Source organism: Chlamydotis macqueenii, chromosome 2, assembly GCF_036417535.1.
Source record: "Chlamydotis macqueenii isolate bChlMac1 chromosome 2, bChlMac1.mat, whole genome shotgun sequence".
Taxonomy (NCBI): domain Eukaryota; kingdom Metazoa; phylum Chordata; class Aves; order Otidiformes; family Otididae; genus Chlamydotis; species Chlamydotis macqueenii.
The window spans coordinates 141,546,738-141,572,227 of NC_141557.1; the positions used below are offsets into that span (position 1 = coordinate 141,546,738).

The following is a 25,490-nucleotide window of genomic DNA, read 5'->3' on the forward strand; positions in this document are numbered from 1 at the left end:
ATTACCAGACAATAAAGATGAGTTACGCTTACTGGATTTCATAGCTTCCTTTAGCGTATTTCTGGTACCCCTGAGGGAAAGGCGCTGCTGGAGATGTGAAATGAGTTCATCAGCATGGAAATAATGCAGCTGAAACGCCTCCCCTGCAAACCAGGGCCTGACCTAAGTGCAGTACTCCGGCCTCACCAAAAGGCCCTTCATCAGAGGAAGAAACTTATTTCGCGAAGGCCATGATTCACTAACTGGGGAAAACCCCTTCCCGGTGGAACAAGGTTTGTACGTATTTTTCAAAAAACAGTGTTAACTGTGGGCATTCTGGAGAACATGGAGGAGAGTAACTAAAATCACATTGCGTAACATGTTTGATAACTTGATTTATTTTTCTTCATTTGTACAGCCAAATATAACCAGTCTGACGACTTCTGGAGCACCCATGCAACCGCCCTCTTACAAAGGCAGCTTTATAGCTCCTGATGTCACGGCTGCCCTGTTGTACCTGGGATATGAGGCACCTGCACCCTGGGAGACTCTGGAACTCCTTTCCCTCCTGAGCAAGGCCCCTGTGGCATCCTTGTTGGCATCCCAAGCCACTTTGCAAATCCACATTTCCACTTGTAGCCTGGGAGGCAAAGCATCTGCAGAATGAGTTTGATGGAAAAATGTGAGATATAGGCAAACAGAGGAAAGATCTATGCTCTGGGCCATGGGCAGGAATTTTCTACTTCTGATGTCATTCTAGGTTGGTGGTCTCTTCTCATCTGCCTGAATCTGGTTCCCCTCTGAAAAACTACAGGAGGGGAAACTGAGCTACCTTTGGTGGCAAATCTCTCTTACAGTGGCATGAAACAGGATTAAGCAAGCTTCCACTTACGGATGTAACAATCCAATATGTTTTGGGCTCACTTTTTGAACTGTAGTCTCTGTTTTACGTCATCTGCTGACTTCAAGTTTAACCTAGACTACATGTAACCCAAGATCCCAGATACTGCAATGTGACACAACCAGTTAGCCTGCCCAGGGCATCATTTTTTGTTTTCTGAATGCTCAGATATCACATGGAATACTTTAAAGTGTGCTCAGAGCTATACAAATGTACCTCTGGACAGTTGTAGCCAGCTGGAACATGACTTGATTAGAGAGGTTTCTTTAGCAGGTTATGGGGAAAGTAAGAGACTATTTGGCATAGATGTACTACTCTTAGTACTTAATGTGCAACAGGCACCTTAATGTTAGCCAAGCTTGTAATTTCCTTTTTTTCTTGATAATTATATTCAATCCCAATACATCTGGTTCAAATTATTTTTTGAAAATATTCTTTCTTTGTTCTTGTTGCCCAAGTCCTTCAAAGGGAGCTCCAACTACATGTGCACCTTGTGGTTTTGGTGTACCTAAAAACATTTGTTTCAAATTTGTATTCGCTTCAAATGCCATGTCCTAAGGATTTGTAACCCTGCCAGCTGTGTTTTCGTGTGGCTACAGCTACTATCCATTATTATTGACCACGTTCTACAGAAGGTAAGCAGGACTAGAAGCTTTCCTTTGCAGAGGCAGTCGTACCACACGCACTCACAGTTGCCTAAGGAACAGCAGTTAGGCTGCTGGTGTGCTGAAATCTCTGCCTGCCTTTTTGAGGAGTCATAGCTTAGGGGGTTTTTTGTGTGCTCCTCCTGGCTTGTTGGTTGAGGAAAAACCTGTGAAGAGAGAAGGCAGTGAGTAAGATGGTGACTTCCAGCTCAGAAAAGACAGGATCCCAAACGCAAATCATCAGCTGGTGGGAGCAGGGCGTACAAGGATTCCCCAGGTTTCAAGTCTTCACATGATAAGTACTTGAATGCCTCCTTTGCTAGCAGTTGAGCTGCAGATCCTCTTTCAGTCAGCGTGCTGCCTCTCAAAGTCCGTCAGAGAAGACCTGCAGCATTTCCTAGCCAGACCTTGTAGCCTTCCTATGGCTTTTCATTGCAGAGGTGGTCTGGGGCTCTATCACTTCCCATGATGTTAATGAGGCAGCTAATTGATGTAATGGGACATAGGATTCAGTGTTTCTCTTTGTAAGGAAAGGATAGTCCTTTAGGACTTTCCTTTAGGAAAATGAGAAAGAGGCAAAGGAAACAAGGCAGTTTAATTCAAAGTGCCCGCTTACACATGTCGTAAGAAGTAATCTGAGAGAAGAACTGAGACTTTTTTGAGTGACCTCTGATTCCAGTAAATCCAGGCCTGTGCTGGATTTACTCAAATGGCCTCTCAGGGACAACTCTGGTACGTGGGAAGCTATGAAGAATTCACTAATTGTTTAAACTACTCCAGCAGGAGGTGAAAATGTTGCTCATGTTTGGGGAGCAACTCCAATGGAAGGATTAATCCTAGAAATGGAGCTTCCTATTTAATCCCAAGTAGGATGGCTGGAACTGCTTTGCCACATACCTGAAACACCTAACTAGGAAAGCCTAGTGAATTGTGGTCCTGAGGACAAGACTGTGGCTCTCTAGCACATCCGTTTGGACCACAACTCCTCTACCTATTGAGAATAAATACAAATCCTGGTTGTTTTTTTGGGAGGTTTTTTTCCATGCAGTTATTCCAAGAAGAAATATGTCTATTAGATGCAGAGTTCAGAAAACCCTTTTGCCAAGAATTCTGTTCCAAAGTGGTCAGTGGCTGCCTTTCAACATTCAGTTATCCATAGCAATCATTAACAATGCTCCCGAGAAGGAAATGCATTTAGGTGGTAGGACTGAAGATGTCCTTATTTATTCGAGGGTAGACACCTAATTAGTGTAAATACAACTGTAATGACATTGCCTGACTCAGGAACATCTTGATTTCCACTACCTTGTCCCCTCCTCCCCCAAGACCCAGTGAAATCCAAATATCCTGGACTTCTGCAGAGCAGCAAAGAGAACATGTGTAATCCAAATTGCCTCCGCACCAAACCTTTGCTTTAGTTTCCCATAAAGCCACATTCTGCTTGGAAGAGCGGGTGGTGAATACAGTACCATTCATTCATTCCAATTACCATTCATTTCAGGAGCAGGCTTTTGGCTGCTGCTAAACTCTGAAGCATTTGCTGTGCTTAGAAAGGAAGATGGAGAAGAATGAAATACCAGAGGATCCAGCAAAATCAGCTTAGCACTGGGTGGCTGCAGGGCAGTAGAGGATCAGCATAAGCCTCTGACACATGCTGGAGGGAACGTGTGGCAGAAGGAAGTGACGGCCAGTTAGGCTGCCTAATAACCCGAGGGGACAATGCCCTGCCTCTGCTGAGTACTGTGATTTTTCTGTGTGGTGCACTGTTTTACGGTATCTAAAGATACATTGATACAGGCACTAACAAACACATTGTTCATTAAGATTTGAAAAAAACAGAACAAAACAAAACACCCTGACATTGATTAAACAGGTGTCTGTGGTATACAGTGGGAAATTACCATGTAATCAGGAGTGGGAAGAAATAAACCCAACCAACCCAGGCTTTTGTTTTCTTAAGCTGTCATGATTGCCTCAGCAGAATTGCCTCACAGTTTCCTTCCATCAGTAGAACTACCTAGTATTTCAGGCTGGAACAGGTGCTAGTGCTTGACACACCCACAAAAGCCTTCTATGAAGCTGGAGGAACACCTCTTTTCCTGCTTTTTCAGTTTCCCCATACACAAGAGGTGAAGTAACTCGCACCTTCTTATAAAACATAAAAATTAGTTTGGTTTAACTCCAGCAGATTCACCAAAGACACATTATGTCTGATCTGGGGAAACAAGAAGTGAGGTGGGCTCTTACTTTCCTGCTAGGGCCCCGAAACTCCTGTAGTTAGGTCTTCATATCGTCCTTTAGACCTTCCATTGAATCTTTAGTATCATCCAATTCTTCAACATTTTTATTATGGTGCTAAATATTTTTAGGTCTTTAAAACTGTCTCCAAGGGTTTAATGTTTTTATAGTTGACATTATATAAAATTATGGTTGTACATTCAACCTCTTATGTACAGATCTTGTTTGAACCACCTCCTTTGTAGGATTTACCATCCAACTTCAAAAATTCTTAGTTGTACATTTCAGCAAGATTGCAAATTAAAGGCTAACCCAGTCTGCCTCCATCAGGACAGGACTGAACATAAGAATTGTACAAGCTTAACCTAATGCTTTTACAGTGAAGTGAGGGATTTTAAATAGGATTTATTTATGCCAGACCAATTTCACCTCCTTAGGTTAGGCTTATTTCTCAAATTCACTTAACAGAAAAAAAATCTGAGGCTCTTTGCACAAATGGAAAATTAAGGCCACTCTTGAGTTGTCTTTTGGGGGACTTCAGAAAGCAGTGGGGCCCTAAGACTGTGACAAGGGGTCCGGGGAACACTGGCATTCTTCCCATACAATACAGATCTCAGAGCGCCTTTCAGAAAGAACTTGCTAAGCCCTTCCTGTGATTCTGTACAAAGCATATTTTTTTTTGAATACAGCAACTGGTGCCCAATGGATTGTGGTGGCTAAGGGTCATGACTTCCTCCACGACTAACAGATTCCTTTCCCACATCCCAGCCTCACAGGTTTTCCTCTCTTCTCTGTACAAGGACACGCCATCTTCACTGCTTCCTTTCTCCCCCAGCATTATCAATTTTGATTAAGCAGCTTACAGAGCCAATTATGGGCTAAACTGGGTATAAAATGCATCTCATACTCTGCAAGTCTGCAGAAAGTACTCCCTTAAAAGGGGGGAAAAAAGCAAGGCAGCAACCGTAGGATAACCCATCTGTAGATGGACAACTTCCATGCATCTGCTAGCTTACACAGTGAAAGTTTGTTTTACAACAAAAACTCATTACTGTTTCTCAATTATGCATTTACTGGTTTTAATCCTGCAAAACTCCCCACCTCAGTAAGGTCCTGTACCAAATAAAACACCTCACGTGCTAGTGTTGGCTCTTCTCAATTTTGCTGCCACTGGTCATTTGCTTGGACGCCCATTTTAGTGACACACTGACCTGAAGGTCTTATCAGCCGCAAGCGAGGACAGGCTTATTTCTATGGTATTGTGCTCTAGATCAGCTCTAGATCAAGCAGCAATTTATTTTAAAAAGGCACGCCCTCCCTTCAATCCTCTTTAAATGACAGTCAAACACACATCTTTTGCAGAAAGAAGTTGATTCCTGGAGCCAATAAAACTGCTAGAATTATTTCACCATTCACAAATTTGATGAAAAACCCACAAAGTTTTGCATAAGCTCACTGTACGCAGAGCTCTGTGACACATTACAACTGCAAGTAACTGAAAGATCTTTGTAGTGAATACTAAGTAATAAGGAACAGCATTCGGTTTCAGATCACTTTCTCAGTTTTCAAATCAGCCGATTTAAAGTATCCTAACTGTATTCTTTTTCAGTAATAATTTAGTTACCAAAGAGCTAGCTTTCAAAGTTGCCTCTGACAAGGATTTGTTCAGCACAACAAAAAAATCCAAAATGCAGCAAAGCTAAAATTACTTACTCTCTTACTAACAGGAAGCAAGAAAAGCTAACAGTAGCCATTCACTTGTTAGGGAACACAGCATTAGAAATACCCGACTCAACGGGATTAAGCAGTCCTGTCCACAAAAGGATTTTTACTGTCTAAAAAGCATTATTGTTTTGGTTACTATGCATTCAAAATTTAATATATTACTACCTGAAAACTGCTAAAACATAGAATCACAGAACAGAACAGTTTGGATTGGAAGGGACCTTTAAAGGTCATATAGTCCAACTGCCCTGCAAGGAGCAGGGACATCTCCAACATACTACAGAGAGGGATTCTAACCTGGCATTCTGAATGACAACCTTATCAGAAGTACACCGTACAAAAGAAACCATCACAAGTCAGTCAGTGTTTAAGGAATTTTTATTAAACCAAGAATTTTATAATCCAAATTACGTTTCTTTGCTCAGCTATCAATTCTCACTGTCAACTAAAACAGTGGTGATATTCTGAGCTTTTCCACAGTAAAGAATTACAAAATTAAAGAAAGGAATGCTTTAAATTTTTGTACTGTGCTGAAAATTCTTTTCCCTCGGGTTTATAAAACATTAATTTGTATTTTTTATTTTACTATTTTTTTTTAAATTTTAAATCAATAAGTAATCTAGGACTAGCATTTGTTTTGCTAGCCCCGGCGTTGCTCTGTACATAAGCTTCAAAGTTTCCTTTCCTTTTTTTATTTATTTTATATTTTGCAATGTTTTTCTCAATATTTAATAATTTTTCCATGTTTAGATTTTTTTTTCTTCGGTGAAGCGAAGTTCTAGATTGTAGTCCCGGATCTTTCTGCAAAGAAAAACAACGTTATTAGGTTTTAAAATTAAAGCAACACCTTATGTTTCCTGTCTTGCTTTCTGCAACTGTAAGCCCAACAGTACTTTGGGCTTTCATGGTATCAATCATACCAAAGTTCTTTACAAGCAGCGTTATCAGAGGTATCCCCCCACTTTTTAGAGACATGGAAGTAAAGTGTCACAAGTCTGTGACACCTGGTAAGACAAAACCTAGTCTAGAAAATAAACATTACTCTGCAGAGCATGGCCTTGAACAATGGGTACACACAGTAATTTGTTACTGTAACTACTGCAGATCACCTCTACTCCTAAGGCCAGCATACCAAGGCTCATCAAATAACTACGCTAGCCGTATTTTTAATTTCCAATTGCTAAAACATCCTGGTCTCAAAGTCTGGGCATCTTAGTTTAGGACAGGCAACTTATTCAGCCATTGTTTATCTCCAGCATCACTAGCAAAAAAAAAAAAAAAAGGAAAAAGAAGTGCAGAAGAAACATGACTCAAATTCTGCCTCCAGAAGGAAAGTTACAGAAATGAAAAGATCAAGAAAAAAGGTAAATTTTAAGTGATCAGATGTTAAAGCAAGCATCTTAAACTCATAGCTGTACATGTGGAAAGTAACTTCATATACAGGCAAAGCCTAACTGGACCAGCAGAAATAAGACTCCTACAGCATTCTCAACTCTGTGACATTTTCCCCTTTCAAAATTGTAAAGATAGCATCTTTTACCTCTTCCCGTCACGCGCAAATCTGTTTACGACTGTGACCATAGCTGCTACTTTGTTGGCTGCAAATGAGACAGTGCCTGGAAGCATGCTGCTTCTAAAGCCATGGATGAAGAACTGTTGCCCCAGTCAACCTATGAAGCTACAGTGCTCAGAAAACTTACTTATTAAACACTTGGAACCCCAGTGGGATTATTAACTGCCTTTTGAGCAGCTTCTTTAGCTTGGTGGGCTTGTAGTACGGCTACAGCTTCATCAACCTGTAAAGTAAAAAAGAAAAATAAAGAGAAGCTTAGTTAATTTCTGTATATTTAAGTTAATGAAACAGTTTACATTATACATACAAACAATGCTTGCATTGTTAAAAGCATAACATTAAAGTTCCAGTTCATGTTAACGCAAGTCACTGCCACCCTCTGGAAGAGGACAGTCTAAGTTCTTGTCCTAGGCCACTGTTGAATTGCTGCTACTCCAGTGTGCCAGCATAAGCACCTTGTTCAATCAGTGTAGACTTAATTGCTGATAAAAACAGCAGAGGGCAAAAGTCCACCTACCTTCGAACGAAGAGACTCAGGAGACTCGAGCATGTGGAGGAGTTCAGAGTTGTCAATCTCCAACAACATGCCAGTGATCTTACCCGCCAGAGTAGGGTGCATGCTTTGAATGAGAGGAAATAGACGCTCACCTAGAGAGAAAAATAGTTAGAGTGACAAATCACATCTGACAAACACAGGCTAGATAGACCTTGTTCTATGGATAAAACCATTTATTCTGCATTTTAAGATTTGTAAAAGCATATTTTGACTGTACTTCAGCTACAAGGCATAGACAAAGGTATCATGTACATACCTAACATCTGCTTTTGTTCTTGTGGAGGGGCAGAAGCCAACATGGAAGCAGTCAAGGGTTCCTGACCTTGCACATGGACAGCAGGCTGCAAATTAATTTAACATCATTTCAAAATCAAATTCTAGTTCATAATAAGGTGCAGCTTCAAATATCCAATGTTCCACAACTCAGCATAAACAATGCCTACACTGTCAGAAACATACAAGAGATTACAACTAAGTCAATTTGATCAAATAGTGCTGGTTAGAGCTGAGTGATGCTGGAGATTACTATCAACCACCCCATTGTGGAGCAAACACAAGGAGAATTCAGGCTAAGGTATCAAGCAACCTGAAAATACAAAGTAACACAGGATCACATCCTGTCCCAGGTAAACTTGAAAAATACTTAAAACCCCCCAAGGCCTGAATTCTAGAATTACAAAGGCAACTCTCAATCATAAGCACCCCTCTCAGCCACCTTCCCTCTGCAAAACACACTAGCAAAAGCATGGACCAGTTCCTAAATTTACATACCTGCTGCATAGCAACCTGGGGCTGTGTATTAAGATGCTGCTGAGGATTACGAACACCTGCAGCGTACTTGTATTGTGGTACTGTGCGTACAGCAGGAGTAGCTGCAGTAGCTGCTGCCGCAGGACGTGGACCCATTGTTTGTGTTGATGTATTGGCTGAAAAAGTAACACAATTCTATATGTGAAGAATTCATTTTTTTATTTAGCCTACACTGTTCGAGCTAAAAACAAACCAGCCCAAATTGAATACCTAATTTAGGTATTGTATTATAGATTCATCTCAGTAGTATTGTCAACTGTCACATCACTGGTTGTATCTGAAGGTTCAAAGCTCAAACTCTACTGGATGTTACTTTCCAGTCACTTCACTAATGAATTGCTTTTCTTACATGCTATTGAAAAAGATCTATGAGAAAACATTCACTTTGGTTGAATATTAATTTAATTTAATTCTAACCTCAAAGGACACTTGATTTCCTGAGCACGTTATGTCAACAGTCATCCTAAAAAAAGACACTTTTCATGAAGTAGATAGCTAAAAAATACTACTGCCTAATACATTCTGAGAGAGTTAAGACTCCATTACAATCAATACTGCTTCATGCAGTGATGTGCAGATTCTGCATACTTAATACTGGATCACAGTACTCTATGAAAAAATAAGAGCTAAAATTGTATCACCTCAGTATTTTTACATGCAACCTATTATTACAATTGCCACAACAATGTTTAGAAATGGCAGAAGTTGTCATACAATATTATTAAATGCACACAAAAAGAAGTGCTTAATATTAAAGAGAGAGGGCCACAGCAGGAGTCTTTGCTGGGACAATATTTAAAGCAGCTACTAGAAGGTGATACTAGGTTACTCATTTAGTAAGAGTCAGAAAAGGAGAGAAGTGTTACCACATGTGATATTGAACTTAGGAATGCTTTTGAAAGATCATTCTGAATCAGCAAAATTAAAGAAGAAGTCTGTCACTTAAAGCTTGCATAAATGAAACTCACCAACACGTTGTGTTGACATGACTCGTGGAACTTGTGAAGAAGCTGGTCTCATGGTACTAAATGGTGGTCTGGGTGCTGCTGGGCGGATAGCACCAGGCATGTTTTGGAATGCTATGTTTAGAGAAAATATATTAAGTTACATGCTGAAATACTGAATGGTGAGAAGAGTTCAGAAGCAATACCATTTACATGACAAACAGAAGACTGATACTGTAATGCTGTGAAAATGTATTTAAAAATGCAAAGGTAGATGCTATGGAGTTTACTGCAATCACTGGAAAGAGGTAAAGTGACTTACGATGAGGTCTGGCACCCTGAGCAGTCCAGCGAGGACTAGGTCTAGCAAGTTGAGCGAGTTGATTAGCAGGATAGTATGCAGCACGGTTCTGAGTCTGTCAAACAAAAACATTGTGTAACTTTGTCATCCTTGAAGGGCATACTGAACAGTCCATCACCTTTCTGCTACAAAATTAGAATGCTGAAATTACGGACACATACTAATAGCTATATTTACGGTTAAGTCTAAACAGGTCTTCTACACAGTGCAAAACATTCAGTTACTCATCTCTATACGTACCTGTGGGATAGCTGCCATGAAGTAACCTGAAGGAGGTGCTGGTTGGTAAGGGTTGATTACAGGATTAGGTACTGCTCTTACACTTGCCATCCTCTGCATATACTGGTTGGTGAGATGAGCCTGGCGCTCTTCTTTACGCTGGGCTAGAGCTACATATAATGGTTTAGTAGCCACAATTCTACCATTCATTTCTGTGACAGCTTTGGTGGCTTCTTCTGGTGATGAAAAGCATACAAATCCAAATCCTTTGCTGCGGCCACCCTCCATCATGACCTGTCAGTACATAATTTAGTTTTAAAACAAGTGAATGTTGTATCTATCCCTACTCAACTCACACAAGTTTCTTTTTTCAGCTTGCTAGAAGGGAGAGTACAGATTTGTTTTACTGAATTGATTTATAAAAAGGAACTGCTTAATTAATAGCTGATTGTTTACTGAATATAGATGAAAATATCAGTGAAGTAATAATGAGCATGTTATTACACTGAAAAGATGTCATTTTTCTCACATTAACATCAGTACCCAGTTTATATCAAGAAAGGACAATCGTATGTGTTTAACCTGAGATGTAAAAAAATCTAGAAAGCAGATGTCCACATATACAGTAGCAGTGATAAGTGGCTGGGTCACATCTGCTAATCAAATAGATCATCTTTGCTTGGTGAAGGATCACTGTTAATTTTCAGAGAAAGGACAAGCACAATCTATAAACTTTACTTTACCTTAGCACTAGTGATTGTACCAAATGGGGAGAATTCTTTTCGAAGACGTTCATCATCAATTCCATCATCAAGATTTTTCACATAAAGGTTTACACCCTAGAAAAAAAGCAAGTTATATTTGAAGGCAAATGCTCCACGTATATCTAAAAATATCACAGAATGAAGTTAGTCCTCTTGGATTAAAACTGAACCTGGTATCTGGTGATCCTGTCCTGCTTCATTTGTTCAAACTTGCGCTTCAGCTCCGTCTGTCTTTCCACCTTTTTCTGAGCCCGGCCAACATAGATTTGTTTCCCATTGAGCTCTTTCCCATTCATCTCATCTACAGCCTTCATTAACAAACAAAAGGTTAGCAGTGCTTTGTATTCCAGTATTTTTCAGGCTTACAAAAACCAAAACTCAAATATAAAAAGTTACATAAGGATTCCAGAAAAAGAGCCAATCCATCTAAAAATATCACTATCTGAAACAAAATACCCCAAGACTTCCCTACTTAAACAGAAATTGCTTTCTGAGTCTGCTTCCATCCAATTAAAGAAAAGTCACAAGGGATGCAAAAAAAATTCTTATATGAAGCTGGGAAAAACAAAACAAAACTGTAGAACCCACTAGTTTTTCTTTACTGTATGCTAAGCGACAGCTGGCATAAATGGCTCCTTCCCCCCCCCCCCCAGAATTTCTACTCTTTCATTAAGGAAAGATTATGAGAATATGAACTTTTTTCCTTTACACTCTTTTGAGTTACAACTATTAAGATATGAAAACACTGGCACAGATTTATTCAATTAATTTAAAACTAGAGATCACCAGTGTATTGCAGACCTTCTTAATGTAAGCCATTAAAAGCTTACCTACTCAGATATTAGAATTTTATATGACAAAACACTGTACATGTGATTCTGACTACTGTAAGAGAAACAATTCATCAATCAATGTATGCAAAAGTGAACAATGTAGATGTAAGACAGACAGGATTTGTTCTAATCTCTTGCTTGTACACTTGCATTACTGACAAATCACAGAAATGCCTTTTGAAAAGCAAACTTCATTTGTTGCCCTGGCTTGTTCTGTGCTGAGTTTTTCTCCTGATGTTACGTCCCTACCACCACAGCCAACTGACACATCAAAGCAACCAGCTGACACAGAATTAAGTTATACAGCATACTGGCATGTTATAGACATATACACAAATTAAAAGGACCCATCTTCCCAAGTTAGTCTTGAGAGTAAAAGCAACACCACAGCGCTCTGTGACTATTTTCTGTGCCAAACATGCTCCATAAAGCTAATAGCTTTCCTGCTGACTCTGCAGTGCTGAAGTTCGGAAACACAATCCTTTCTGCCTTGCACAGATGTCTTGTGCAACCAAATTGGATCCAATGATTCAACTGGGTTTTGCAGAGATACAGTAATTTACTATGCTTGTATGTTGCCCAGCATGAGGGAATTCAAATCTCATGGAGACCTTTAAGCAAAACTACAACAGGTTATTAAGTGATTCAAGAGTCCCCACTTCTACACCAGTTCCAGCTGTCTTGGAGTATCTTAACTTAAAAGGCTCCTCAAATCAACTGACATTTGCTCATAAGAAAGCATTCTAAACGACAGAAACCCTGCTAAGTCATTTAGGAAGCAGACACAAGCAGTGTCCTTGACCAATTAAAAACCCTCACTGAATTCCCAAGATTTCAAATCACTCAATGAAACATATTTGTGTCTCAGTTATAGAATCCCTAAAATGGAGTCCAAAAGCTTACTTTTTGGGCATCTTCATGTCTTTCAAAACTAACGAAGCCAAAGCCTTTGGATTTTCCACTCTCATCGGTCATAACTTTCACACTTAGGGCAGGACCTAAAAAGAGAATGAAATACTTATGCTTCATATACAGAGCATATTCTCTTCACGTTTTCAACATCCTATTTAGAAGTTTCAATGGTTTGTTTCACTTGTATTACCAAAGGACTTCTGCACCAATAATACCATCTAGTAAACATCACCCATTAATGTATAATTGCTGAGTTGCCCTCGATGCTCAGCTTCAGCCATTAGTCTCTCATGCTGAATTTCTTCCCTGAATTTCTTCAGCCAAAATGGGGTAGAAATTTCAATTCAGAGTGAATGAAATAGTTTTTCTCATTAAAAATTATAACATTTAAAAAGCATTAATGCTTCCATCCTTAGAAATAGGCACTGAAAGCCAGAGAGGAGGGCTTTCTATTAGGTATGTGCTTATTCATTTATCCCAGTGAAAGGCCATCCCAGTTCAGCAATTCCAAACCTTTGAAAAACTGCAGTTCACAGACTCAGCTGAGACATATATTAGCAGCTAAATTCACTACCATTTCAACCACAGATACTTTAATAGAGAAAAGGAATTTCCTGTAAATGCTGATTAGGGGTGCTATAGAGTATCTTATAGAAAAGGCTTTGTCTTGCTTTACATATCTGCTGGAGAACAGCAAAACCACAAAGGAAAAAAAAAATACAAAAAGAAAAGCTGAAAATAAAATAGATGTGCTTTATAAGCCAGTGTAAGAACCTGAAGCTGAAGTAAGGAGTTTGCCATTTCCTATTTCAATGGTGACACATCATATACATTACTGGATCATGATCATATGCCTGCCATAATTTTGCCCCATGCATAACTGAGGATCGAGACAGAGTCAAATAGCTTGCCAATGGAAAAGTTCCTTATAATTTCCTATTAGGTCAACCACCACAATGCAACCGAATAATGAAAACACAGATATCCTTAGCAAAGGTAAGCCTGCAGGTCAATGAAAGCAACAGCAAACTCATTTGTCATGTATCCTGTAGTGAATTTGTAACATCAATCTGTACTAAAACAGAAAATGCTTCTATTTGCAACTTTTTAAAAAAGGCAAAGCCCATTTTCAGATTACTGGAAACAATTCTGATGGTAGGATTATATATATGCTATTCTGGCTAGTTAAGATTCTGCAGTGGATATTACTGCACTTTGAATGTGAAATTGGAATTAAGCATCGACTTTTCAGTATCTTTTTTTTTATATCAACATCAGGCAGACAGCTGATTCCTTGTATTATAAGCCACTGTACAATTAAAATATAAAAAGTAAACTGAAGTTCACTCATGTTTATATAAGTTTAAAGTTTAAGACATTACCAAACTTGCCAAAGAGTTCCTTAAGTCTCTCATCATCCATGTCTTCTCCAAAATTCTTGATATAAACATTGGTGAATTCCTTTGCTCTGGCTCCAAGCTCTGCCTCACGTTCCTTGCGGGATTTAAACCTTCCAACAAATCTAATTGGAGGAGAACAGAATAGAGTAATTAAAGCAAGACTGTCAAGGTTTAAAAATTTGCTGTAATCCTCTGACATCGTATTTTGTTCTTAATTCATCTCGTTGTTCATTACAGGCACAAAATTCTTTAGATAAAATATTTACAATAAAAAACTCCATCAGAAAAACAATTTCACTATCCTTTGCTACATCAGTGTGCTTACCACAGTTACTAGCATAAAAAGGCTTTCAAATCATTGGTGAGATTGTTCACTCTTATAAAACAGCCTTTGACAACAGGAGCAGAACAATGAAAAAGAGTACTAGGTAAAACAGCTAAACAGAAATCCTAGGTATCAGCATAATCCCTATGCCATACTAAAAACTTGGCAGCCTTAAAGCAGTTACAGTTCTCCAATCCAGCTTGTAAGCAAGGGATATTTAACTTCCCCCACTCCCTTCCACATCTTTCCAGTCTGTATCAAAGCAAGATTTTTGTTTGGGTTTTTTGTTTGTTTGTGTTTTTAAATAGGTATGGAGAAATAGATTGTTCAACTTGCTCTCTTTCATCAAACACCATTGCATATTGACTGGGAACACTAAAGGTCAGTTTGTACTGTCAGAGAAGGAACAGAAGCTGAACACAACACTCTGACCCAAGGAACTGCTCTAGCAGAGATATATTACATGGCTAGCACTGATTTCTAATTGTAGTAGACTTTAGCTCTCAAATTTTATTAGATTATCCAACTTTTTAGTTCCAAATCTGACAAATCCAATAAAGTAGCAGACAGTTACTCAACTTTCTCTTAAACATTAACAACTTCACTCGATTTGTAGTAACCAAATATGGTAAGAACGATAATGCAATATGTTCAGCAGATTTTGGTAGCGAGTGAAGTACTTTAATTCACTTTTAAAAGCCTAGCCTGGATAGAAATTCAAAGCAAAATTAACTCTCATGATGCATGTTATGAAACAAAGTTTATGTAAATCATATGCTTTTATTACTATATGCTGAAGGTCGTATAAAGACAGAAGCTGAGTAAAAACATCCACAGTATTGCCAGTCAAGCACAGAACAAGAAGGAAAACTGAAGTGTCAAAATATATGTTCTCCCTGTATGTGGCTTGATCCATCCATCTCTACATGCAAAAACAATCCATGATGGTAAGCTGATGCTGATTTCTGTCATCCTTTTTCCAAACCCTCTTAAGTATTTACAGAGCTTTTATTCTGCAACTATTCCAAATACCATAACGATCCCTTAAGCATAGCTGAGAGGTGCACTTGGCCCACCTTCCCCCCAAGCCTAGATATCACTGACCAAGTAGGCAAATAACCTTTTTTTTCCTACAGCATAGTACAGTGATAGTGTTTAAAACATTATGTTTCTGTAAGTTTTATTTTCTACTCCTATTTCCCAGATATGCCTATAAACAGACATTCATATAAAAACATTAGCATAATCAGTCATTCAGGACTGAGTAACTCTAGAGCTTGAAGTTTCATCCAAAAAATGGAAAACACACCTATCTCACAACTCTTATAAAGAAAGGATTATTCAAATACCTAATGGGTTGTATTTTATCTCAGACCAGTAAGATCAGAAAACCAGAGAAGTTCCCAAATCCTCATTACAGCACTCGCTTGTAAAACAACCAATACAACATTTCTTTCCCCTAGAGACCATTATTAGCATTTTCTGAACTAATTCTGTCTTTAGAATAGGCAAGTGATACAATTCGCAGTATTCCTGGCATCAACATTCTAAATCCCCTTTAAAATTAGTGAAGTTTAGAACAAGCTGCCTTTTCTAGGTAACCTTTAAGTATTTGTCTGCTATAAAATAAATTTCAGTCTGATCCTCAACTAGGTATTTATGTACTTACACTTTGCGGTCATTAAGCAGCATACCATTCATTTTTTCAATAGCTCTTTCTGCAGCTTCTTGTGTCTCAAAATGTACAAATCCATAACCCTTGGATCCATTTTCATCACATACCACCTATTAAAGAAAAATCCTGTTGTAATACACATGGGATGTTTCCAGTGTAAACTGAGTGTTTTTTGCGTCAAACTATTAAACGCATCAATAACTTTCCACTAACCTTACAAGAGAGGATGTTTCCAAAAGCAGAAAATGTGTCATACAAAGCTTTGTTATCAATTGATTTGTCCAAGTTTTTGATGAAGATGTTTCCTACACCGCTTTTACGTAGAGATGGATCGCGCTGAGACCACATGATGCGCACTGGTTTGCCTTTAATGACATCAAAGTTCATGGTATCCAAAGCTCGTTCAGCTGGAGAAACATCATAGAATTAGTAGGAAATGCTAAAGTTATCTTAATAAGCACACCAACAGCATTTAAGTACCATTATTCATAAAACTTTTCACTATTTTAAGTCCAACACCACCACCAAGACGCAAACCCAAACCTCCAATGAAAATAAACCCCTTTCTGTTTTATACAAGTAAAAACTGGCAAAAACTCCTCAGCAAAAGCTGCACTTCGGAAACAGGAAAGAGCACAAGTCAGCTGAGCAAGCTGTAGAAACCTTAGCAGCCTGAAGGACTGGACCCTACTCTGAGAAAGTGGTAAGGTGACCAGAGAAAACGTATTACGTGATGGCAATTACAACCTATTCCAAAGGAGGAAAAGTTTTAACACTTGTGAAAATCAGCTGGCCACTCCCACATCACGTAGAAGTGTATTGTATCAATAAAAATGCTTCTAGGGGTACAGCTTGTGCCTGTATGAGGCCTTTTGCAAACATTAACATACAAACTCCTAAATCATGAATAACCCTAAACTGAGAAAATTTCTTGGCTAGGTGTAGTTCAAGCCTGGTTCAGGCAGCTGTTCCACATAACTCTTTAGTGACGAAAAAGATCAGTGATGGACTTCCCGGCAAGCGACTGTTCAAAGAGATTTAACACTAGCATTTAATTTTTAAAATCTAGTATTTTATATAGAATATATATATTTTTATATATATATGTAGTTCATGACAAAATACATACAAGCTGAATGAAGGAACAAACATTAAAACAGCAAAACAAAGTAACATAAACCAAGTTTTGTAACTCCAATGGAGCGGTTTTTCCAGTAGAACTCCATAACTAACTCTTCAAAGCCTGAATTTAAGATTTCAGTGTATTCAGACAGGGAAGTATCAAGACTCCTTCAGTTTTCATATGTCCCTTCAAAGCAATAATACATGCCCCTGTGATGTTTTAATTCAACAAGGTTTTTAAGCAAGAAAGAACAACAGTTCTCAAGGATGGCAGACGTATTTTATGGTCTCCCATATCAGCTCCTTTTCATTGTTGTTCCTGTACATGTGGAAGAACACTGAAAAAAGTCCCAACAAATAGCTGAAGTCTCTCCCATTGGTACTAACTCACTTCACTGCAATGTGCATATAGCAGAGCAATGTGATATTAACAAGACTGAAATCAGTTTAGCATTAGTTTAAAACCAGTAACCATGTCAGTTAATTGTTTTTCTTAGGAGAAGGACCAAGGAACAATCACATTGTGAAAACCATTATTTTGTGGTTTTGTTCTTTAAGTGCTGCTTTTATCTTTAGCTATGTTGCTGGACATCATGGCCAAAAAAAATTTGCAATCAGCCTCTGGTTCACCTGGTACACCACGTTCTACGTCCTTTCTTGCCATGTTTTCAGATTACAGGTGAACTTGAAGATTATATTTTCTGAAAGACATCTGTAGAAGTTGACAAAACAGACATCTAACCTTTTCTTGTAAAAGAAATCATCTGTTGATATTATTTCCATGTTCACATGACAGTAGCAAGTCAACAACTGATTTAGGTTAAAGCCACAAAAGATATAAACACTGTCAGTCCTTTAAATAAGTTGACAAAGCTTCCACAAACTTTGATTTAAATTAAGCAAGAGAGAAAAGACAGGCTAGATACTAATAATGAGGAAAAAAAAGCATTGGAAGGCTTTACATTACAAAAGAAAAAAAAATGGCCAAAAAAGTAAGAACAGTGGATATGAGACTGGCCACAGTAACACTTCGGTACTGCCCTGGAAGTCATTAGAATTATTACTGCCAGCACCAGCAAAAGTGCCAGCAACAAACAGTTCATTATTTCCAGAAGTAGTAACAGGGCTTCCTTTACTAGAAAAGAGGCTTTTTCTATTCCATGCTAATTGCTTCTAGAATAATCCTGACACTCCTCAAAAATGTGTGTTCCTGGACACATTTCCCAAACATCTGACTCAAAGTGGGTCCACGCTAGCCTTTGCAAACATTACTCCTCTCAAGTAATAGGGAGCACACATTTTTAGACCAATTTCTCCATAAAAGAAATACCTCAATACCTCTCCTCTGTGGAGCAGAAGTACAAGAAATGTAAAGATTTCTGCTTAACGAACACCACATTGTCATTCCACAATAAATTTTGAAACATTAGTAGAATACATCTGCAACCAGGTATAAGCTACTCTCAGTAAAATTCACTACTAGTAAAAGTGGCTTATTTCATTGCATTTCAGCCATAAAAGGCTGCGTGCTCATTTGCAGGAGGCAATTCCATTCAGCAGTTAACTTGTTACCAAGTGGACACACCTACCCATGCTGTACTTTTGCTGATTCTGCTGGAGCTTTTATTGAATGAGTCACCAGTTCCCATTTTAGTTGTGAGCAACTGGACAGTCCACTTTAGTAACAATTTCGAAATCACACGGAATATACACTTACTGCTAAACTGTGCTAAATATACATAGCAACAGCTATAAAATAATAAGCCTCTGGAAACATAACCATTCAAAAGATCTGAAGGAAGAAGTGCAGTTTCGGATTATTCAAGAATATTCCCAGTTTAGCAATTAAGCAAGATTGCTGGGGTTTTACTCTGGACTATGACTCAAATTCAGAAAAGTCACAACTATGAAACGTGTGCATACCTCACAAATGTGTCATCAGGCCTAACTAGTTTTTGGAAGAGCTACGAGATCCCTAGTTTGCAGACAGCTGGTAACGTCAAACACACCTTCAAAGGTTTTCAAAACCCGAGCTAGTTGTTACTAGCTGTTTAATAAGCATAGCTCAAGATGTAGCTAAGAATTAGGTTCAACCAAGAAAAGGCAGCTAGTTTGGAATCAAAATGAAACCAGTATTACTGTTAAGAATAACCACTCATCCTCAGAGCTCCTATTTCAAGGTTTCAGTAAATGGATATTACGACAAAAAAAAAAATCAGCAAATGCTTTCTAGGTATAGAAAGCAAAAGTATAATCACACAATACCATTTAAGTATATTTTAAACAAGTGCTTCCAGATATGGGCCAGATGCAAGTTTGATACAGATGAAAAATACCTTAAGCTGAATTAGACAAGGGGTAGAATAAAATGTGTGCTCTTGCTTCCCAAAGTCTGAAAAATACTTTAGACATCTGGAATAACAGCATTTTCATAAGAGGCACATTCTGAAATTCTGAATGCAAGCCCTGCTCAGGTGAAAAAGCTGTTATTTGTTCCCACATTTGACAAATTACAAACCAAGTCACAAAATGTAGGGTTGAGCAGGTTGCCCAACTAATGACAATGACAAAGTTGGCCCTTACAGAATTCTGTCATTATTGGGGAGAAGCATTTGAATCACCTTCAACTTCTGCCTTGACATTATCACATCAGAGTACTGAACTCTGCTAACCCCTTATTTTTATTTTTGAGAATAAACTGGACAATAGGTTTTTATCGAATGAAAGCAAAGTATGTTAAAACAAACATTCAAATCATCTCATCTTAAACAATGGCTGAATAAATTAAAAGCTCTCTGAAGCGAGAGCGCTGATAACAGGTGAAATATCTGCCAATTAAAAAGATGAGAGTGTAACTTTTACTAGTTACATACAGATATCATCAGTACACCAAAGTCTGATTGGATAATGGCTATATACCAAAGCAAATTTTTCTAATTTCTAAGAGGCTTGTAATTTAAATGTCTTACTTTCATATGCTTGAAAAGAAAACCATTATCATATAAGGCTGTTTACTTAACTGCTTGAAATCACGTATGTTCTAGCTGATCAAATTATTATTTTCTTTTAATTGGAGTCCACAAAACTTACAACCAGTCACACTTAGTTGTTTTATCAAATCACCCTCCAAATGAACAAGCCCGTTTACAAAATCTAGCACAAACGTGACCAGAACTAGATGGAAAGTTTCTTTGCCGATATAACTTTAGAGAACCAGCAACACATAGTGTAAAGCAAGTTTAATAAAAACACAACTTGGGAAACATCGTGTCTGAGAGTTTACTGCAAAGAGAAATGGATTAGAACCCAGCTTGCTAGATGAAGAGCAAGCAAAGGAGGCCCAAGTCATTTCACCCCCTCCCTATATGTGACAGATCTGCCACGGTGTTTTAAAGTGTTATGCTTCGGCCTGGGCTTTTGGCTGGACGTCTGTGAAGCTACCAAGCGATCCTGGTTCGTCCTAGTTCCTTCTTTTGGCCTCTTAATCACGCACACACACCCAGCTCCTGCGTAGTTATTAAAAGGTACTAATGACTGTGATGTTTTCTCCAAGCTCGCCTTCATCTCGGGCGCCTGATGCAGCCGCGCACGGACGCCCCAGCCTGTGGAAAAGTCGCCCGTCCGCCCGCACCCCCCCCCCCCGCCCGCCCCCACCCTCCCCCTGCCCGTCCGAGGCAGCTCCGCCAGGCCCCGGGCTTTCGGCGGGGGTGCCGGGTCCCTTCCCTGCCCGTCGCCGGGGCCTGGCGTCAGTTTTCGGTTCCCGGCGGCGCGGAAGCGCCCCCCCCTCCCCCCCCGCCTCCGCCATCCCGGCCACGAGGCGCGGGCGGCCCCCGGCCGCGTGTCAGCCAGCGGCGGCCCCGCCGCAAACTTCCCCCCACGTTCCGGCAAGTTTCCCCCGCGCGTCCCGGCAACGCCAACGCCGGGCACGGGAACGCCCGGGCGGGGAGAAAATGGATGCGGGGCGAAGCGGGGGGGGGGCGGGGGGGCGGGAGGCCGCGCCGAGCGCTGGTGGGGGCGGGGGAAGAAACATGGCTCCTCCGCCGGCGGCCGCCCCAGCTCTCCCCTCAGGCCGCCTCGCCCGCCGACCCCCCGACTCCCTCCTCTCCTGCCCTTCCCCCGGCCACTCACCGTCGGCGGGCTGCTGGAAGTTGACATAGGCGTAGCCGAGCGACCGCCGGGTGATCATGTCCCTGCAGACGCGGATGGAGAGGATGGGCCCGGCGGGGCTGAACTTCTCGTAGAGCATGGCCTCCGTCACGTCGGGGTGCAGGTCCCCCACGTAGAGGGAGGCCATGGGGTAGCTGGGGGCGCTGGGGTTCATCCTGCCGCCGTCTCCCGGCGCGGGAGGGCAAGGGGGTGGCGCTGACGAGGCGAGGAGGCCGCGGCGGCCCGGCGGTCCGTGAGGGCTGGGGCCGGCGGTGGCGGCGCGGGGGAGGAGGGGGCAGCTCCGGAGGCGGATTCGAAACTTAACGGCTGCGGGAGGCGGATGCGCGGCGGCGGCTGGAAGGGGCGGGCGGGTTCTGGCTCACTCCGTGCCGGGCCTGGCGGAGGTGGCGGCGGCTGCTGGCCTCGGCGGGGGTCGGGCTCGCTCTGTGTCTCCTCTCGGCTGCGCCGGGTCCGGGGGCTTCGCTTCACCGGGTTATTTTATATCAAACCGGCCGGTTGCAGAAGGTTGACGGGATGTGGAAGAGGGGAGGATTATTTTTTTTGTAAAAGGTTTTTTTAGGATTTTTGGATTTTTTTTTGCTTTTTTTTATATTTTTAGTAATAAATGGTGCGGCGGGGCCGGGCCGGCGTGTCCGGGTGTCCGGAGCACACGCACTGCGCACACAGCTCCGACGGCGGCCGGGGGACAAGGGGGAGGCCGCCGCCCCGGCCGCGCACTATATATACCCGCCCCGCCCCCACCCGCCCCCCCGCCCCGCACGCCACGCACCGGCAGCGCGCACTGCGCAAGCGCCGGCGCGGGGGCGCGGGGGGGGGGGGCGGAGAGACGCGCGGCGCCCCGCCGGAAGGTGGGGACGGCAGCTCCTGCGCATGCGCCATGGGGGAAACGGCCGGGAGGGAGCGCGCCTGCGCCTGCCTACGTCACGGGGGCGGTGCGGGTGCTCAGCGGTAGGGCGCATGCGCCTATGTGAGAGCACATGTGCGCGGCGGCGGGGGGGCGGCCGGGTCAAAGGGCGCGTGCGCAGTGAGCGGATCAGCGACGAGCGGGATAGGGCGGGAGAGGTTGGCGGCCGTGCGCATGCGCCGCTCCCTGCTCCGCCCCCGCCTCGCTCGCGCCTGGGGCCGCCCATCCTGGGGGCGGGCGCCGCCGCCGCCGCCAGTGGCGTGCGCGCGCGGGCGCAAGGAAGGTCGCGTGCCGGCCGGAAAGGGATGGGCCTGGCCGATCTCGTGGCGCATGCGCGGTAGGGCTGCTTCCGCCGCGGGGGGTGGGGGGGAGGGAGCGAGGGGGTGGCGGTTCCGCCCCGGGGCGGTGGCGGTGCCGGTGCCGGTGCGGTCCGGTCCGGCCCGGCGCGGCGGGGCCTGGCGGGGCCTGGCGTTGCCGGGGCGGTGCTGCCTCAGCACGTTTGGGCCTGCGCGGGCTGCGGGGTCCGTCCCGTCGCGTCCGCAGCGGTTCCGTGTGGGGATTTCGGGCTGCGCACGGGAAACGGGCCTCCTCCCTCCCTGCGGCGGCTGCCGGTGCCCCGCCCGTGCTTCCCAGCGCCTCGCCTGGGCCGGGGGAGGGGGAGCTCGGTCCTCGGGGCTGCAGCCGTGCTGTTAAAAGTTAGCGAGGGCTTTCTCCTGCCGGTGTACAGCCTCGGGCCTGCTTCGGACGTTTGTTTTATTTTTTCAAGGCTGACTCGGACGGTTAGCCATCACGTCCCAGGCCTGCAGTGCTTGTACCGGTATTCAGAAGCTTTGCTGGCTCATGAGGAGCCCAGCGATCCCTTTAACCACCCCCGCCCCCCTGCCCCGAGCTGTGCAAACCATAACTGCGCCTTTTCGGTATCGTGGATTTTGCTTAAGAAGCAGTAAAAGACTGGAGGAAAATTTGGAGCTGCATTTCCAGGAGGATTGTCAGTTGACTGGCAAAGCTGGGTTTAGCAGAAACACCATTCTGCTCTGGTTATTCCTTAAGTTTAATGTATTTGGTTGCTGTGTTTTGTGTTAAAGCATTACAGTTTTGGTTGTAGATTGAATAGTATTGGGCGTTACCACACCACCTCTTTGTAGTGTTAATGTGCATGTAAGGCATCTGCCGTTATTCTAGGCAGTTTGGGGGCAGATAGAAGGCAATAAGGTCCCGTCAGAAGCTTGTCAAGTTAGTATTGTGACCTGTGCTATGTAAATAATTTTTCAGAGAGAAGAAGCAATCCTGTGGACTTTAGAAAACCTGTGACAGGCATACTGGTGGTTTATTTTTAGCTAGCTTTTCCAGCCTGAAAAAAACATGAAGCCTTTCACAAAAAAGGAAAGTAGGTTCTTATGTTTTAAAATTGTAGGGTTTTTATTACCAACTAATTAAATGTGTTTCAGATTCTTGCAGAAGAGTAGAATCAAATCAAATGTGCTTCCATTGCTGCTAAACAAATTAGTACAAATGTAGGGCAAGGAGCCAGATCTTAGATTTGCAAAAGTATTGGAGATAACAGCTCTTTTATGTTTAATGTAGTTTTTCTTTGGGGGGAGGGGTGGGGGTGTTGGTTTTTTTTGTTTGTTTGTTTCAGTGGAAAGAGGAAGAGTTGTCTGCATTTTTGTATCTTGTTTTTATTTCACCAGCATTTACCATCTCAGGTTTAGAGCTGTAGGAGGGAGCACTTGTGGAATTTTACTGTCACATGTGAAGGATTCCACTTGCATTTAGCAGCTGCTGTGGTTTTACTGCTTCTTGTTGGAGGTCACCAAACCCACGGCAGAACTGGCATCTCCCCATCTGTTTCATGGGAAAGTAGGACACCTTCACTCAACTGCCCCCCCACCCCGACCCCGGTGTTTTAAACTGAGGTACTGACTTAGCATTTGAAGCAGCTGACAGATGAACCTGTCCTCTTCTGCTGGCCCCGCTACAGCAATGCTTGCTTCTGTCAGGTGAGTAAAGCAAGCGGCCAGAGTCAACGGTATCTTATAGTGAGGTTTGATGTGTGTGTTAAAAACTGAACTGTGGTTTTTATAGGGAAAAAATATCTCTAGTTTAAATACTGGTTTATAATGCCCTCCCTAGGACGTACTGTGTACTGTTCTTGTTTCTGCTCTCTCCCTTCCTTACTCAGTTCTGTTCTTCAGCATACCTTCTTTCCCAGACTGTCCTTTTTCACATTGCTGTTTCTTTCACATTTCTCGGTCATTGGCACCCGGGCATATCCTTACATGTTTCTTCTTTCCTGGGCGTGTTCTTGCTCTTTCGTGTGAGTTAGGTCACTCTGTTTCTGTCCTCAGCCCTCCTGGATGATGGCAAGAAAGAGCCAAGAGCACAGTAGGGCATTTCTTCTCTCTTGCCCAATTAAAAAAAAAAAAAGTAAGTTTTGTTTGGCAGAGAGCGACTTTTTGATGATGTTGCTCTTAGCCTTTTAACAACCTATGGCTTCAGAGTTTTCTAACACTAAATGCTATTAGGGAAGTAAAAATGCACTCTTAACCTTAGAGGGATATCCTGCAAAGTTCAAATTACTGTTCAGAAGCACTGGAGCTTTCTAATGAAACGTGTCGAGTATTTCTTCTTTCGTCAAAATATACTTCTTGGGTCTTGCCCTCATAGATTGCACTCCTTTTGCTTTGACTTGAAGCAAAGATGTAGCAGTTAAAGTTTTCCTGTCTTCTCTCCCCATACACCCCCGTACTGTCACAAAATGTTAAATGGGAAATTTGGATATCCTTTATAAGAGAAAGACTCTTTGCAGTAGGAGGTAGGTATAGTTATCTGATGGTGCCCAAAACAATTATCTTGTCCTTCTCCTATAACAAATTCATTAAACTTATTTTTCAAGATATGGCCTAAGTGTTGTAAGGCAACAAGAAAGGATGGGTTTGTGGTTGAGGCACAAGATTTGCGTTAAGCCTTGGATTCTTGTGCTGGCAGATTCTGCTAGTCATTTAGGATTAAATCTCATAAAAGACTTGATGCTTGCCTGCTCGGCTCTGCCAATTGCCCACCCAGAACTGCAGTCCAGAGCCCTGAGTGAGGTTTTGGGGTCCAGAAAAAATTTTGGCAGGAGAGCCCTTGTTGTGTGTTAACTAATATTCTCGTCTGGGTCTCTCCAAGATCCATTTTAGCTTTGCTGCTCTCAAGTTCTGTGTGGTGGGTGATAAAAGTTGCTGTAGCATGCTTGTCTCATCAGCTGGGCTTGTTGCCGAGACCCAGTGTATGCACTGTCATTGCAGGTGTTACACATGCGTAGCTGGGCCTAGAAGTTGGCCCTCTTAACAGAAACTGCTTTTTTTTTTTTTTTTTTTTGAAACCCCAGGCTTGAGATTTAGCTGGAAGACATAACTCAGTGTTTCCTTTGTCAGCTTCATGGAATCTAAGCCA

At 42.1% G+C, this 25,490-nt stretch overlaps 1 protein-coding gene across 1 annotated transcript; it reads right to left on the minus strand.

Annotated features, from left to right (window-relative positions):
- Positions 1-5,847: 5,847 nt before the first annotated feature.
- Positions 5,848-21,797, minus strand: PABPC1 (poly(A) binding protein cytoplasmic 1). The gene is made up of 15 exons (XM_086741094.1): positions 21,110-21,797; positions 16,073-16,266; positions 15,854-15,969; positions 13,842-13,981; positions 12,451-12,545; positions 10,885-11,022; positions 10,694-10,789; positions 9,972-10,244; positions 9,693-9,786; positions 9,395-9,505; positions 8,388-8,542; positions 7,873-7,957; positions 7,578-7,708; positions 7,188-7,283; positions 5,848-6,288 (listed from the first exon to the last, which is right to left on the minus strand). The coding sequence occupies exons 1-14, from the start codon at positions 21,300-21,302 to the stop codon at positions 7,191-7,193; spliced, it is 1,914 nt and encodes a 637-aa protein (XP_086597220.1). The 5' UTR covers positions 21,303-21,797; the 3' UTR covers positions 5,848-6,288; positions 7,188-7,190.
- Positions 21,798-25,490: the final 3,693 nt, after the last annotated feature.

Excerpts from the sequence above, each read along its gene's own strand:
- PABPC1 (XM_086741094.1), bottom strand. The coding sequence starts at position 21,302 with ATGAACCCCAGCGCCCCCAGCTACCCCATGGCCTCCCTCTACGTGGGG. Across the intron at positions 11,023-12,450 it reads GACATGAAGATGCCCAAAAA|GCTGTAGATGAGATGAATGG; the intron begins GTAAGCTTTTGG and ends TTGTTAATGAAG. Across the intron at positions 9,787-9,971 it reads TCATGGCAGCTATCCCACAG|ACTCAGAACCGTGCTGCATA; the intron begins GTACGTATAGAG and ends TTTGTTTGACAG.